We start from the raw sequence: 16,896 nt of genomic DNA on the forward strand, positions 1-16,896 counted from the left end.
AAGAAGATAATCTGATGGTATTGAAGTTTAATGAAATAATTGTCAAGCAGCATGCTCTACTGGAATTAGGATCATTTACCTAATCTATTGTGGATCACAACAAACTGTGGAAAATTCTTAAAGATATGGGAATATGAGACCACCTGACATGCCTCCTGAGAAATCTGTATGCAGGTCAGGAAGCAAGAGTTAAAACTGGACATAGAACAACAGACTGGTTCCAAATCAGGAAAGAAGTATGTCAAGGCTGTATATTGTCACCCTGCTTATTTAACTTATATGCAGAGTACATCATGAGAAATGCTGGGCTGAAGGAAACACAAGCAGGTATCAAGATTGCCAGGAGAAATATCAATAACCTCAAATATGCAGATGACACCACCCTTATGGCAGAAAATGAAGAAGAACTAAAGAGCCTCTTGATGAAGGTGAAAGAGGAGAGTGAAAAAGTTGGCTTAAAGCTCAACGTTCAGAAAACTAAGATCATGGCATCTGGTCCCATCATTTCATGGCAAATAGATGGGGAAACAGTGGAAACAGTGTCAGACTTTATTTTTTTAGGCTCCAAAATCACTGCTGATGGTGATTGCAGCCATGAAATTAAAAGACGCTTACTCCTTGGAAGGAAGGTTATGGCCAACCTAGATAGCATATTGAAAAGCAGAGACATTACTTTGCCAACAAAAGTCCGTCTAGTCAAGGCTATGGTTTTTCCAGTGGTCATGTATGGATGTGAGAGTTGGACGGTGAAGAAAGCTGAGTGCCGAAGAATTGATGCTTTTGAACTGTGGTGTTGGAGAAGACTCTTGAGAGTCCCTTGGACTGCAAGGAGATCCAATCAATCCATCCTAAAAGAGATCAATCCTGGGTGTTCATTGCAAGGTCTGATGTTGAGGCTGAAACTCCAATACTTTGGCCACCTCACGCGAAGGGTTGACTCATTGGAAAAGACCCTAATGCTGGGTAGGATTGGGGGCAGGAGGAGAAGGGGGCGACAGAGGATGAGATGATTGGATGGCATAACCGACTCGATGGACATGGGTTTGGGTAGACTCCGGGAGTTGGTGATGGACAGAGAGGCCTGGCATGCTGCAATTCATGGTGTCACAAAGAGTCGGACATGACTGAGCGACTGAACTGAAGGAAGAAAGAAGGAATAGGCATAATGGGAATGGGACTAGCAATGCTGGTGACTGTCCACATCAAAGATTTAAATGAATCAGTAAAATACCTACTGCAAACCTAGCTCAAGGATTGTTGTCAGCAGGACTCATCAGGATCTTGCTGTGTGAATGGGTGTTTGAGATGGCATTGCATGGTATCAATTGTACTAAACATGCTCATCATTGTTCCTGACCATAAAATTAGAGGATTGGCTACACTATTTCCAATTTTCATTCTCTTCAATATTGTTGTTGTTTAGTCACTAAGTCATGTCCGACTTTTTGTGACCCCATGGACTGTAGACCCCCAAGCTTCTCTGTCCATGGGACTTCCCAGGCAAAAATACTGGAGTGGGTTGCCATTTCCTTCTCCAGGGGATCTTCCCAACCTAGTGATCAAACCTGTGTCTCCTGCACTGCAGGCAGATTCTTTACCCATGAGCCACCAGGGCAGCTCCATTCCTTTCATTACATTTTGGAAATATAGGACTAACTTGGATTTACAGACAATTGATAAAATAATTTCATATTTAATGAATTAATATTAACAATATATAAAAGTTTTAGACTGACTTTCTTAAATGTTGTATATCTGAGAGATAGAAATATGGATAGTCTGTGAAGTTTGAATTCAAGTGTACTGGGTTTAATTCCTGCTTATCAATTAAGTCCTTAATAAGATCTGTGAGTTTGTCTTTATACACAAAATGACTTCTTTATGATACTATATGTATGAAAAGGCAGAGGAACCAGAGATCAAATTGCCAACATCCTTTGGATCATAGGGGCCTCCCTTATGGCTCAATGGTAAAGAGCCTGTTTGCAATGTGAAGACCTGGGTTCCATCCCTGGATTGGGAAATTCCCTGGAGAAGGAAATATCAATCCACTCCAGTATTCTTCCCTGAAGAATTTCATGGATGGAGGAGCCTGGTGGGCTATGGTCAGTGGGGTCAAAATGAGTCAGACACAACTGAGAGACTAAAACTTTCACATTCACATCATATAAAAAGAAAGATAATTCCAGAAAAACACCTACTTCTGCTTCATTGACTACAATTTAAAGCCTTTGACAGTGTGGATCAAAACAAACTATGGAAAATTTTTCAAGAGATGAAAATAGCAGACCACATTACTTGCCTCCTGAGAAACCTGTATGCAGGTCAAGAAGCAACAGTTAGAACTGGACATGGAACAACAGACTGGTTCCAAGTTGGGAAAGGAGTATGTCAAGGCTGTATATTGTCACCCTGCTTATTTAACTTATATGCAGAATACATTATACAAAATGCCAGGCTGGATGAATCACAAGCTAAAGTCAGATTTCCAGGAGAAATATCAACAACTTCATTATATAAATGCAACAATCCTAATGGCAGAAACTGAAGAGGAACTAAACAGCTTTTTGATGATAGTGAAAAAAGAGAGTGAAAAAGTTGACTTAAATGTCAACATTCAAAAAACTAAAATCGTGGCATCTTGTACAGTCATTTCATGGCAGATAGATGGCAAAAAAATGGAAACAGTGACAGACTTCATTTTATTGTGCTCCAGAATCACAGCCATGAAATTAAAAGATGCTTGATCCTTTGAGGAAAAGCTATGACAAACCTAGAGAGCTTATTAAAAAGTAGAGACATTACTTTGCTATGAAGATCCACCTAGTCAAAGCTATGGTTTTCCTGTAGTCATGTACGGATGTGAGAGTTGGACCATAAAGAAGGTTGAGTGCCAAAGAACTGACACCTTCAACTGTGGCACTGGAGAAGACTCTTGAGAATCCCTTGGATAGCAAGGAGATCAAACCAGGCAACCCAAAAGGAAATCAGTTCTGAATATTCATTGGAAGGATTGATGCTGAAGCTTCAGCTTCAATACTTTGACCACCAGATGCAAAGAGGCAACTCATTGGAAAAGACCCTGATGCTGGGAAAAATTGAAGAGAAGGGGACAACAGAGGATGAGATGGTGGGATGGCATCACCAACTCAATGGACATGAGTTTGAGCAAACTCTGGGAGATGGTAAGGACAGGGAAGCCCAGAGAGCTGCAGTCCGTGGGGCTGCAAAGAGTTGGACATGACTTAGAGACTGAACAACAACAACAATCTATGATTATATGGAACACTATATTTTAAAAGATCTAGTTTTTTAAATTAATTTTTAAATTTTACTTGGAGGATGATTACTTTACAATATTGTGGTGGTTTTTGCCATACATCGAAATGAATTAGCCATGGGTGCACATGATCTAGCATGATGATAGTAACACTGTCACTCATATCTGACAGTTAGTTTTATTCATTTTGTGCTTATTACGGTTGTTTTTTAAAAGTGAATAATGCAGAGAAATAGAGGGAAAAAATAGAATGGGAAAGACTGGAGATCTCTTCAAGAAAATTAGATATACGAAGGGAATATTTCAGGCAAAGATGGGCACAATGAAGAACAGAAAAGGCATGGGTTTAACAGAAGAAGAAGATATTAAGAAGACATGGCAAGAATACACAGAAGAATTACACAAAAAATAAAAGGTCTTCATGATCCAGATAACCACGATGGTGTGATCACTCACGTAGAGCCTGACATCTTAGAATGTGAAGTCAAGTGGGCCTTAGGAAGCATCACTAGGGACAAAACTAGTGGAGATGATGAAATTCCACTTGAGCTATTTCAAATCCTAAAAGATGATCTGTTAAAGTGTTGCAATCAATATGCCAGCAAATCTGGAAAACTCAGCAGTGGTCACAGGACTGAAAAACTTCAGTTTTCATTCCAATTCCAAAGAAGGGCAGTGTCGAATAAGTTTCAAAGTATCCCACAGTTGAACTCATTTCACATGCTAGCAAAGTAATGCTCAAAATCCTTCAAGCTAGGCTTCAACAGTATGTGAACAGAGAACTTCCAGATGTACAGGCTAGATTTAGAAAAGGCAGAAAACCAGAGATCAAATTGCCAACATCCGTTGGATCATAGAAAAAGCTAGAGAATTCCAGAAAAATATCTAATTTTGATTCATTGACGACGCTAAAGCCTTTGACTCTATGGATCACAACAAACTGGAAAATTCTTTAAGAGATGGAAATAGCAGACCGCCTTAGCTGCCTCCTGAGAAACCTATATGTAGGTCAAGAATCAACAGTTAGAATTGAACATGGAACAACGGACTGGTGCAAAGTTGGAAAACAGGTACTTCAAGGCTGTATATTGTCGCCCTGCTTATTTAACTTATATGTAGAGTACATCATGCGAAATGCCAGGCTGGATGAAGCACAAGCTTGAATCAAGATTGCCAGGAGAAATATCAACAACCTCAGATATGCAGATTACACCACCCTTATGGCAGAAAGCAAGTTAAAGGGTCTCTTGGACTTTAATTAAAGAGGGATTAAAGAGTCTCTTGATGAAACTGAAATAGGAGAGTGAAAAAGCTGGCTTAAAACTCAACATTCAAAAAAATATTCGGATCACGGCATCCAGGCACATCACTTCATGGCAAATAGATGGGGAAACAATGGAAACAGTGACAGACTTCATTTTCTTGCGCTCCAAAATCACTGCAGATGGTGATTGCAGCCATGAAATTAAAAGACGCTTGCTCTTTGGGGGTAAAGCAATGACAAACCTAGATAGTGTATTAAAAATCAGAGACATGACTGCCTACAAAGGTTTGTATAGTCAAAGCTATTGTTTTGGAGGGCTGGTGGTAGCGGCTCGGGGAGGTGCTCGCTCTCTCGGTCTCGCTCTCTTGCTCGCTTCCCCTAATTCCCTTTGGTGCCCCCCACCCTACCCCCAGCCAATCGCCTGCGTGCTGGAGTGTGTGCGAGGGAGGGGCAGGGAGTCGGGGCGCGGGGTGGGGGTGGAGGGGCGTTCCGGTCCCTGGGAGACCCGCGGAAGGAGGCGAAGGCTGAGAGGGACTCCGGGACACCATGGACGTCGAGAGGCTGCAGGAGGCTCTGAAAGATTTTGAGAAGAGGGGGAAAAAGGAAGTTTGTCCTGTCCTGGATCAGTTTCTTTGTCATGTAGCCAAGACTGGAGAAACAATGATTCAGTGGTCCCAATTTAAAGGCTATTTTATTTTCAAACTGGAGAAGGTGATGGATGATTTCAGAATTTCAGCTCCTGAACCAAGAGGTCCTCCCAACCTTAATGTTGAATATATTCCCTTTGATGAAATGAAGGAAAGAATACTGAAAATTGTCACTGGATTTAATGGTATACCTTTTACTATTCAGCGACTATGTGAATTACTAACAGATCCAAGGGGAAACTATACGGGAACAGACAAATTTCTCAGGGGAGTAGAAAAGAATGTGATGGTTGTTAGCTGTGTTTATCCTTCCTCAGAGAAGAACAATTCCAATAGTTTAAATCGAATGAATGGTGTTATGTTTCCTGGAAATTCACCAAGTTACACTGAGAGGTCTAAGATAAATGGGCCTGGAACACCCAGGCCGCTTAATCGACCAAAAGTTCCTTTGTCAGTTCCCATGACAACAAACGGCTTACCTGAGAGCACAGACAGCAAAGAGTCAAAGCAAAATGAGGGCAAAAATCACAGTGACTCTTCAACACCTGAATCAGAAGGTTCCTCGGTGAGCCCTATAAAAAATAAACATCCAAATGAAGATACTGTGGAGGCAGAACGGCATGAGGTAAAAAGACTCAGTTTCGACAAAGAAAGTGAAGTCAGAGAGGTGGCCAGTCAAACATCTTCCAGTGAAATTTCTTCAGTTATGGTAGAAGAAACAGAAGCTCCATCTTCATCTCAGAATAAAGACAAAGTAGTTATACCAGGCAGCACTGTACAGAAGAGGATGAAGAAGAGGATGAAGAGGAAGAAGAAGGTATATAAAGACCATCTGTAAAAGGGTGGAGTAAGGAGATCCTCAAATTCTTGTACTTCATTTTTACGTGAAAGAATTTAACATAATGGAACTCCTTATAATGCTGATGTTGGGTTTTTTCTCCCACCTGTATGTAGTTGCTGCTGAGTTTCAGGGGATATGATTTGAACTGTAGAATATCAGAATTCATGAAACTTAACTGTGGAGGTATTTTGAAAATCAGATTTAACTACAACAACATTTGCTTATTTTTAGAGTCTTTTATGACATCAAGAGAAATGATCGCAGAAAGAAAAAAATCAAGAAAAAGAATCTGATGTGCCTTAACTGTGAATGAAGAGACTTCTGAGGAAAATAATCAAATGGAAGAATCTGATCTGACTCAAGTTGAGAGAGGTTTACATTCTGAAGGTAGTGAAAATACAGGCCGTGTAAGTAGTGGTTCTGATTGCCATGAAACAGAAGAATTAGTAGGATCCAATTCCAGTAAAACTGGAGAGATTCTCTTAGAATCATCCATGGAAAATGACGAAGCCACAGAAATCACAGATGAACCAATGGAACAAGACTAACTATTTAGAAATATTTAGATGCAGTATTTTACATACAGTTCTGGTTTTATACTGTATAAAACGTTTATGTAGTAAAGTGGACCTTTAGTTTTACAAGAGAAGCAGGTTGTAGAATAAAATACTTTATGGGATAAATCCTGAAAGAGTTATTCATGTAAGAACTGTGAATATCAGCTCCTCTGGGTCCTGCTTACCACTGACATTTTTTTGGACTGGTCAGATCAGTGGTTTGTGTATATATTTTTTTTTTTTTTAGGGTTAAAAATTTTTAAATGGAAAATAATTATAATTTTGAAAACTTTTTTTGAGATTATCACATTGAGTTTATTACACATGCAAGAAAGCTTTTGTCTTGTCTCTTTCTGACAGCTCTAGTAGTTTTCATATTTTGGTCATAGTTTCAGCATTTTAACATGTGAACTATAGGGTTTCATGCTGGTTTCCAGATTTTACTGTTTGACTATTACAACGGAACATTAAGTCATATATACATATATATATTATTCTAAGGGGGAAATGTTATATTTTTTTGTTTCTATAAGAGATGAATACAGTGGATACTTTTTCTATTGACAATGATTGAGTTCACCTCTTTCAGAAGACAGTTTCTTTCTCTTCTGAGTAATTCAGATAAAATCTGGCCCCTGTGAAACCCTGGACATCTTAAGTCTGTTGAAATACCAAGTTAAACACATTCCAAGAGATCTGTTCAAACTAAATTATTTTGCATACTTCTGAGGTGCCTGAGAAAAAGACTTCATTATTTATGAGAAATGTGCTTTATCTTGGAAATTGTGTTCAAACATTAGCTTACTATTTTGTAGAATGAATGCTTATAAAGCTGACATGAGACCATCTCAGCAGAACCAAGCTGGTTCCTTTACTTTTTGCTTGCTTTTCTGAACATTGTGTATATTACACATTTCTTTCTAAATTATTCTAGAATATACAAATGTCAATGGTATGAAACACCACTGTACTGGAAAAATTAATATATTACTTTAGTAATGTACCAGAGCTAAATGACTGAAGCTTTAGGGGTGCATAGATGCCACCATAATTTGTATGACATTTTGAAGTGAATTAAATCTTTTTGAACATGCTTCTTCGACAGCCAGTGTTATATTTTTCAGATCAACACAAAGCACGATGGTTACTCTAAACTCAATATTTTCAAATTCACGTATTTAAAAGTCATGCACAAGCTGCAATTTCCCTGTCTAAATTACTGGTTGCCAAATTTATACCTGTTTCTTCAGCTGTACCTTTTGATATTTAGAATTTTTAAATTTCTGTAAAGTACATTTTGTAGAATGTAATGTGTTCACTGCCTTTGTGAAGTGGTATATAATTGTATAACTTCTGTGTGTAAACTGAATGGTTGGGCTTTCAATATAGTATTCATATAAAGCAATAAATATTAATGCTATGAAATACTCAAGTACATTTTTATCAAAATATACAAGAATCCCTTTTTTAATTTCAGATACCTGAAGTACACAGATGAACTTATAAAACTGATGCAAACATTTTCTCACACTGTGTCATATGCTCTGGGGTGACTTGGGCAGCCACCACAAGTTTTGCATTTTGACTACTTCAATTGCTATGACTAAAAATACCAAAATGAGTTGGCTCTGTTTATGTCTGTAGGGTATTACACTACTGACTGTCTTGACTGTCAGGTTCAGAGCAGCTAGATGATATATTTGTGAAATATGTCTCATAGTTGAAATAAAAACTGAGTATTGATTTATTTACTGTATCAAAGAGAGAAGAAAAATCACACATTGTGAACTTTTTTAAGAACTTTGCAAAAATGGTAAAGCAAATTTTAAATGTGACATTCATTTGTAGTGACCTATTCTTTATTTTGTTAAGGGATAATTTTAAGTTTAGAAATTTTGAAATTTTCTTTAGAATATTTATGAAATCATTGTCAATAAACCTATTCTTTAAGATCATGTGACATTTTGATATTTTTTATTTTAATGGTGCTATGGACCACTTGTAAACTGAATTACTTTTGTTGTATATAAGATGAAGATTTAGCATCATGACTTTGAGGTCTGTGGTTTTATTTGTATATTTGCAGTTGCTATTTTTGCAAGGGCAAATGTATTTCTTTATTAAATAAAGTACAATAATGGTGACTGTAAAAAAAATAAAAAAGCTATTGTTTTCCAGTAGTCAGATATGGATGTGAGACCTGGACAATGAAAAAGTTCAGTTCAGTTCACTCGCTCAGTTGTGTCCGACTCTGCAACCCCATGAACCGCAGCATGCCAGGCCTCCCTGTCCATCACCAACTCCTGGAGTTTACCCAAACTCATGTCCATTGAGTCGGTGATGCCATCTAACCATCTCATCCTCTGTAGTCCCCTTCTCCTCCTGCCTTCAATCTTTCCCAACATCAGGGTCTTTTCCAATCAGTCAGCTCTTCGCATCAGGTGGTCAAAATATTGAAGTTTCAGCTTCAACATCAGTCCTTCCAATGAACACCCAGGACTGATCTCCTTTAGGATGGACTGGTTGGATCTCCTTGCAGTCCAAGGGACTCTCAAGAGTCTTCTCCAACATCACAGTTCAAAAGCATCAATTCTTCTGCATTCAGCTTTCTTTATAGTCCAACTCTCACATCCATACATGACCACTGGAAAAACCATAGCCTTGACTAGACGGACCTTTGTTGGCAAAGTAATGTCTCTGCTTTTTAATATGCTGTCTAGGTTGGTCATAACTTTCCTTCCAAGGAGTAAGCATCTTTTAATTTCATGGCTGCAATCACCATCTGCAGTGATTTGGGAGCCCCAAAAAAATCAGCCACTGTTTCCACCATTTCCCCATCTATTTGCCATGAAGTGATGAGATCGGATGCCATGATCTTATTTTTCTGAATGTTGAGCTTTAAGCCAACTTTTTCACTCTCCTCTTTCATTTTCATCAAGAGACTCGTTAGTTCTTCTTCACTTTTTGCCATAAGGGTGAGTGCCAAAGAATTGATGCCTTCAACTATGGTGCTGGAGAAGAGTCTTGAGAGTCCCTTGGACAGCAAGGTGATCAAACCAGTAAATCCTAAAGGAAATCAACTCTGAATACTCATTGGGAAGACTGATGCTGAAGCTGAAGCTCCAATACAGGCCACCTAATGCATAGAGCCCACTCATTGGAAAAGACCCTGATGCTGGAAAAGATGAAAGCAGGAAGAGAAGGGGATGCTAGAGGATGAGATGGTTGGATGGCTTCACCCACTCAATGGACATGAGTTTGAGCACACTCCTGGAGTGGTGAAGGACAGCTAACCCTGGTGAGCTGCAGTTCATGCGGTCACAAAGAATTGGACATGACTGAGTAACAGAACAATAACAAATGCCTTGATTTTTATAATACTTGTGTCCACCTTACTTCCTCCTTTTTAAGTCGTTTCCTTTTCATGTCTTTTATAATTTTAGTTTTATAGCTGCTTCTCTACATTTGTGATCCATAGAGGATATTTTCAGTATAAATACTGATACATTTAACATTCAAAATGTATAATATGAGATATGAACTCCTGGAAGAAAACATGTAAATGCTGCCTTTTACTTAGTCTGCTGAGAAAGTTTAAGTATGAACAATTGATGTTTAAAATGAGAAGTCAATGACTAAATTGCCTAAGGATAAAGAAATTTGATAAGAAATTTACTATGTTTTTAACAACAAAGTCCCTGTGACAATTATGCTTATATAGATACCTTGATTACATTAATTTAAAAATATTGTATTGCTGTCATAGGTTTTAAATATAATATAAAAGACAGAAAAATCAACTTCATAGCCAATGTGGAATGATTCCACATCCCCCAAGAAACATTCCCTAATGTTGAAAAATGGATGAATTTGAGGCCAGAAATGAGGCAAGAAAAATGTTATTTCTTACAGCATAATTTATCACAATACATACTAAGAGGTTCAGAATTATTATTATTAATTAAAACAAGAAGAGCAAATTATTAAGTTTAACAGTGTTTGTTTTTCCAGACTTAACTTCTAAAATATAATAAGCAACAAGAGAAGCAATACTGTTGGGCAAGTTTTATTGAACTATACAACTCAATGGCCAAGCTACAGGAGAGATTTAAATGGTTGAAAAAAATGATAAAGAATAAACAAAATAGATGCAGCTGCAAGAGAGACTGTATACAATCTCTAAAGCCTAAAATATTTACTATTAACTCTTTAAAAAAATATTTATTTTAATTGGAGGCTAATTACTTTACAATATTGTAGTGGTCTTTGCCGTACATTCACATGAATCAGCCATGGGTGTACATGTGTCCCCCATCCTGAACCCCCCTCCCACCTCCCTCCCCATCCCATCCCTCAGGGTCATCCCAGTGCACCAGTCCTGACCGCCCTGTCTCATGCATCGAACCTGGATTGGCGATCTGTTTCACATATACATGTTTCAATGCTATTCTCTCAATTCATCCCACCCTCGCCTTCTCCTGCAGAATCCCAAAGACTGTTCTTTACATCTGTGTCTCTTTTGCTGTCTCGCATATAGGGTCATCGTTACCATCTTTCTAAATTCCATATATATGTGCTAGTATATTGTATTGGTGTTTTTCTCTCTGACTTACTTCACTCTGTATAATAGGCTTCAGTTTCATCCACCTCATACTATTAACTCTTTACAAAAGAAGTTTTCAGATCTCTAATAGAAGACATATATTTTAATTAAGTTGTTTTTATTTCAAGTGAATTTTATAAATAAGATCTTATAACTCATTTTCTTTTTGATTAAGTGTTGAAATGGGTAATAATAACTGTTTTAGCATGTTTAAGTGTCACTATTATTTTTATCATTTAGTCAAAATAGGAGATAATTATCAGTTTAAGCTTCTGACAGAAGAGGTACTTTAAAGGCAAGAACCAAGATGAGGAAGCCTTAAGAAGGTGAGTAGTGGAACTCAAAATTGGGTAAATAATACAAAAGAATACCAAAGTTTCATCTCTTTCCAGATGTCTGGGCAACAAGTTAGCAAAATTGCACGTGTGTACACAGACACAGAATCAGTCATCACCATTTTATATAGTGCAGTTTAAAAGACATTGATGTTTAATTAAAAAAATAGTAATAATAAAAAAAAAAAGACATTGAAGTAGATTGTTTAGGTTTGGGTTCAATTAAAGCCAATGAGGTATATAACTTGCTCTAATAAGAAAAATATATTGATGTTGCATGAATATTAACTCATATGCTTACAGTTGTTACCTGAATTATAAGTTTATTGTTGGTCTCTAAATTATTAAGAAATGAATTTTGTGAAATGAATTATTTAGCATGAATTATTTGCAAGATAGAAACCAATAACCTAAGAGTTTGTACTCAGGCACCTCTTGAGATGCAGTTTCACTCAGGATGAGTCTGGTGCCATGAAGCATTAAGAATAGTGTTTATTCCCAATGCCTTTCCAACACAACAATAACAACATAGACAAAAGCTCCTGAGTGTTCATTATGAGCTAGGCAACTAGTAAAAATTATACATAGATTGTCTAAGAGCTTTTGTATAGATTATCATTGGTCAGACAGAAGATAGCTTTAATGATTGATACTACAAAGGACAGACTATGGTTGCAGAAGATGTTAGACTGGAAGATTATTATAACAATACAAGTAATACATTCAAAAGACTATTTGTTAACATTCTAGTGTTGGCCAATGCCTATTGTGGAGAGTATTTAGCTTAAAACTGCTTTATTTTTCATGCGTGAGCTTCCGGGGTGGCTCAGTGGTAAGGAGTCTGCCTGGCATTGCAGGAGACATGGGTTTGATTCCTGGGTTGGGAACATCCCTTGCAGGAGGAAACGGCTCCAGGAACCCACTCCAATGTGCTTGCTTGGGAAATCCCAAGGACAAAGGAGACTGGTGGGCTACAGTCCATAGGGTGGCAAAAGAGTTGGACATGGCTTAGTGACTGAGCACTCAAAAATGTTAAGTGACAGTTTTCTTTTAGAACTTTTTCTCTTAAAAGTATTGTGACAAATGATCCTTAAAAGAGTGAATTACTTTTAACTTGTTGGCATCACTTTCCCAAACTATGCCACTCAAATTTGACCTGAGGGCCTTATGCCAATGACAACTCTGAAAGATGTTTTACAAATATAAGCACTTGTGCCAGGTATTACAGTAATGTTTCCTATAAACAGTTTATTCTCAAAAGGATTATAAAATATTGATAAAATATAAATATTTCAGATCTAAGAAAGATTAATTCCAATCATATTTTAGTATAAATAGATACTCTTAAGATTAACTCATTCTAAATATACTTCTCCATTTATGGTTTCCCTTGAGTCAAATATATTTCATAATGTCATAAATCCATAGGAAATTTTATGTGATTGCCTGTATTCTTATATCAAACAGGAGGGATATTATTATTGAAGTACTTCTCAATATGGTGCTTTTAAATAGTCATTAGTCTTCAGAATCATGGCATCTGTAGTCTGGTAGTGCAGAAAATTTATCAGGAAGTGTCCTCAAAGAAACTCAGGCCCTTTTGACATATTTCATAAACAAATGAAATACTTCTTGCTCACTCCTGAAGGCAATGGCAATCCACTCCAGTTCTCTTGCCTGGAGAATCCCATGGATGGAGCAGCCTTGTAGGCTGCAGTCCATGGGGTCGCGAAGAGTCAGACCCGACTGAGCGACTTCACTTTCACTTTTCACTTTCATGCATTGGAGAAAGAAATGGCAATCCACTCAGTGTTCTTGTCTGGAGAATCCCAGGGACAGCGGAGCCTGGTGGGCTGCCGTCTATGGGGTCGCACAGAGTCGGACACGACTGAAGCGACTTAGCAGCAGCAGTGGTGAAAACTTAGGGAAAAAAAGTTAAAATAAGGGCATATTTTGGAAACAGTATTAATAAATTAGCTGTCTGTGCCAGTTGCGCATGTTCAGTTGCTCAGTCATGTTCGTCTCTTGGCAGCCCCAGGGACTGTAGCCCGTCAGGCTCAACTCTCCATGGAATTCTCCAGGCAAGAATACTGGTGTGGGTTGCCATTTCCTTCTCCAAGGGATCTTCCTCAGAGATCGAACCCGAGTATCCTGGATTGTAGGCAGATTCTTTAGCCCTGAGCCACCAGAGAAGCCCAGTTAGTGCTGCTATCTGTCAGGCCCAAAATAAACCTTCTAAACTTTCTTTTGTGATGTTGGGGTTCAGACTCCATCCCACTGGGTTTCCCATGTGTCAGTGAAGTGAGTGTGTAAGGTCCATTTAGAGAAGTGTTATGGGAATCTGGAAGAAAGAGGAAGAGGTTTTGTCCTTTTTTGGTGTCATCTGGTCCTGCCTGCATGAATTCAGCAAAGGCCTCTTGTTTTGGTAGAGGCATTCAGGTCCAGGATCCAGTTTTTTCCTTTGTATTTCTTCCCATAACCAGCTGTAATGTGTTCCCTTAGAGGTGGAAGCATCAGCTCCACAATGCTCTGTTCTCAGGGGTCCCAGTATAGCAGCCCCTCTCTCTCTGCTGGCAGCATTCCCACTTGGGAGATTTTAGTGTCAGCTCCACAGAAACTCTCCTCCAAGCTTCTAGGTTCTAATGATCCAGTTCTTCCCTTTGTTTGCTGAATGATTTCTAGAATCAATATCCACATGTCCCCCTGGATTCCTGATTTTGCTTTGCAATTGTTGACTCACAGCTTGGTAATGAGTTCTTTGTATTCATGTCGGTTTATTAAAATAAATGGATAGCCTTTATTTTCCTTTCTGAATCGTCACTTAAATCATCTTTAAAGAAAAACTTGGCTTTTCCTTTTAAAGTTGAAGAAATCTTTTTTAATCCTAAACAAGAATTAAAGCAGAATAAACATCTTATTTAAGAAAACCCCTGTCCTCATATATACTGTGATGGATTTAGAATGATGAATAAATAGAAAGAAAGCAAAACATGACCCGAGAATGCACTTTTCACCTGCTTGTTTCTCAGTCCTTAATGTATGACTGTGTTAAATTGTTATATATTAATATTCTGCCTTAGAAAGCAAATTATGAAGATACTGATTAACATTAGTCAAATATTAAGTGACCACTATTTATTGATGCATGGAATATTTTACCTTTAAGTACAGAAAGACAGAAAAAAAAAAAAAGAAAATGAATCCAAGCAAAAATACAATGACAGAATGTTTTGTTCAGGAGCAATATGTATATGGTAAAGATACTAAGGAAGCAAAAAATTAAAAAGAAAAAAATCTCAGTAAGTCACAATGTGTATACAAAATTGTTAGTCTATCACTCTGATTTAGGAAAAGAACAGAAAAAAATAATGTATTTTTGTGTAATGTATTATTTGTCAAGGTGATTAGTGCTAGGAGTATCAGTTCATTTAAAAAAAATTATTGGAGTATAGTTGATTTACAGTGTTGGTTAGTTTCAGCTGTATAGCAAAGTGATTCAGTTATACATACATATATCCTGTCTTTTTAAAATTATTTTTCCTTATGAGCCATTGCAGAGTATTGAGTAGAGTTTCCTGAGCTATGCAGTAGCTTCTTATTAGTTATCTATATTAGATATAATAGTGTATATGACATGTGTGCATACTTGGTCGTGTCCGACTCTTTGCAACCCCATGTGCTGTAGCCTGCCAGGCTCCTCTGTCCATGGGATTTCCCAGAGAAGAATCCTGGATTGGATTGCCATTTCCTACTCCAAGGGATCTTCCTGACCCAGGGATTGAGTATCATGTGTTTCCTGCATTGGCAGACAGATTTTTTATAAACGCGCCACCTGGGAAGCCCCTAGTAGTATGTATATGTCAATTCCAATCTCTCAATTTATTCTTCCCCCATTATCTCCTGGTAACCATACATTTGTTTTTCTACATCCATAACTCTACTTCTGCTTTGTAACCCTTTTTTATATTCCACATATAAGTGGTATCATACAGTATTTGTCTTTGTTTGATGTCACTGAGTACAACAGTCTCTGGGGTCATCCATATTGTTGCAAAGGCATTATTTTGTTCTTTTTTATGGCCGAGTAATATTCCACTGTGTATATGTACCACATTTTCTTTATCCATTCCCCTGTTGATGGACATTTATGTTGTTTCCATGTCTTGGTTATTGTAAATAGTGCTGCAGTGAACATTGGGTTGCACGTATCTTTTTGAATTATGGTTTTCTCCAGGTATATGTGCATCTAAGAGTGGGATTGCTGGTAGATCTATTTTTAGTTTTCTAAGAAACCTCCATATTGTTCTCTATAATAGCTGTACCAATTTACATTCCCACTAACAGTGTGGGAGGGTTCTTTTATCCACACACTCTCTGGGGAGGGAGTCTTAAGGTCTTTATATAGCAACTCATGTGGGTGGAGGCTTTTGATCTCCCAAAGATAGTGGGTAAAAATTTATTCCACTCTTTCAGGCTCTTCTTGACTAGTAATTTTCAGGGAAATAATTGTTCAGACATCTCTTGGTAGAATGAAAATAAATTCCAGCATATATTTACTCCATCTATGTGGCTTCAGATAAATATTGTATCTTTAATAGAAAAGGATGGGGGAGTGTAAAGAGGAATTTGCCATTTTTCTTATTTTTGATGATTGTACTTCTATGCTTTATTATTGTGGACAAAAATTCCATTTGATCAGTCTCATAAAAATTGGAAAGCAAATTAAATATATGTGCTGTGGTTTAAAGTCTAAGTGATGTTTCTGTAGTTCAGATCCAACTATGATTATTTGTCACAGCAACTATAAACTTATTTCTATTTGAAGTCATTAAAGGATTTTTTAAAAAGTGAGTTAATAAGTTTTGGCCAAACAATTAATAAATCAATGAATTAATTAATCAAGATACTCTCTTCTCTATACAGTCCATCACATTTTCAGATGAAAAAGAATTATCTTTCTACTTCAGATGAAAGTGAATTGTCTAACAATGTATGAGTCAAGGAGCTAAATTTAATCTCAGAGTGGTTTACACTTAGATTATTAATTTATATTTTGCTTAGGAATTTAGCTTTGCATAAAAAGTCTATATTCACTATTGAGAAAAGAATTAAATTTATTCTTTCCTTTGAACTTGATTTTTAGACAAGAATCACAAAATTCATAAATAAGAGTAAGCAATGGTGATTTAGGGGGAATTCATCAAAAACACTCCCTACCTCAGATGATAAAAGATTGTCTAAAAATATGTGCATCAACTTGCTAATCCAACTTAAAGCACACAAAGCAAGAAAGGTTACATAGTTCTATCAATCACTTCTTCTGACTGAGAAAAACCCACAAAAGTTTATAAAGGTCAAATATAATTTAT

At 37.3% G+C, this 16,896-nt stretch overlaps 1 protein-coding gene across 1 annotated transcript; it reads left to right on the forward strand.

Annotated features, from left to right (window-relative positions):
- Positions 1-5,030: 5,030 nt before the first annotated feature.
- Positions 5,031-8,544, forward strand: LOC145504617 (serine/threonine-protein phosphatase 4 regulatory subunit 2-like). The gene is given in 3 exon segments (XM_081485753.1): positions 5,031-5,943; positions 5,946-6,008; positions 6,264-8,544. Coding segments are annotated over 3 exon segments (1,233 nt in total). The 5' UTR covers positions 5,031-5,090; the 3' UTR covers positions 6,581-8,544.
- The last annotated feature ends 8,352 nt before the right edge of the window (positions 8,545-16,896 follow it).

The sequence above is a fragment of the Giraffa tippelskirchi genome, chromosome 5 (genome assembly GCF_054371585.1).
Source record: "Giraffa tippelskirchi isolate mGirTip1 chromosome 5, T2T-mGirTip1v1.2.pri, whole genome shotgun sequence".
Lineage (NCBI taxonomy): Eukaryota > Metazoa > Chordata > Mammalia > Artiodactyla > Giraffidae > Giraffa > Giraffa tippelskirchi.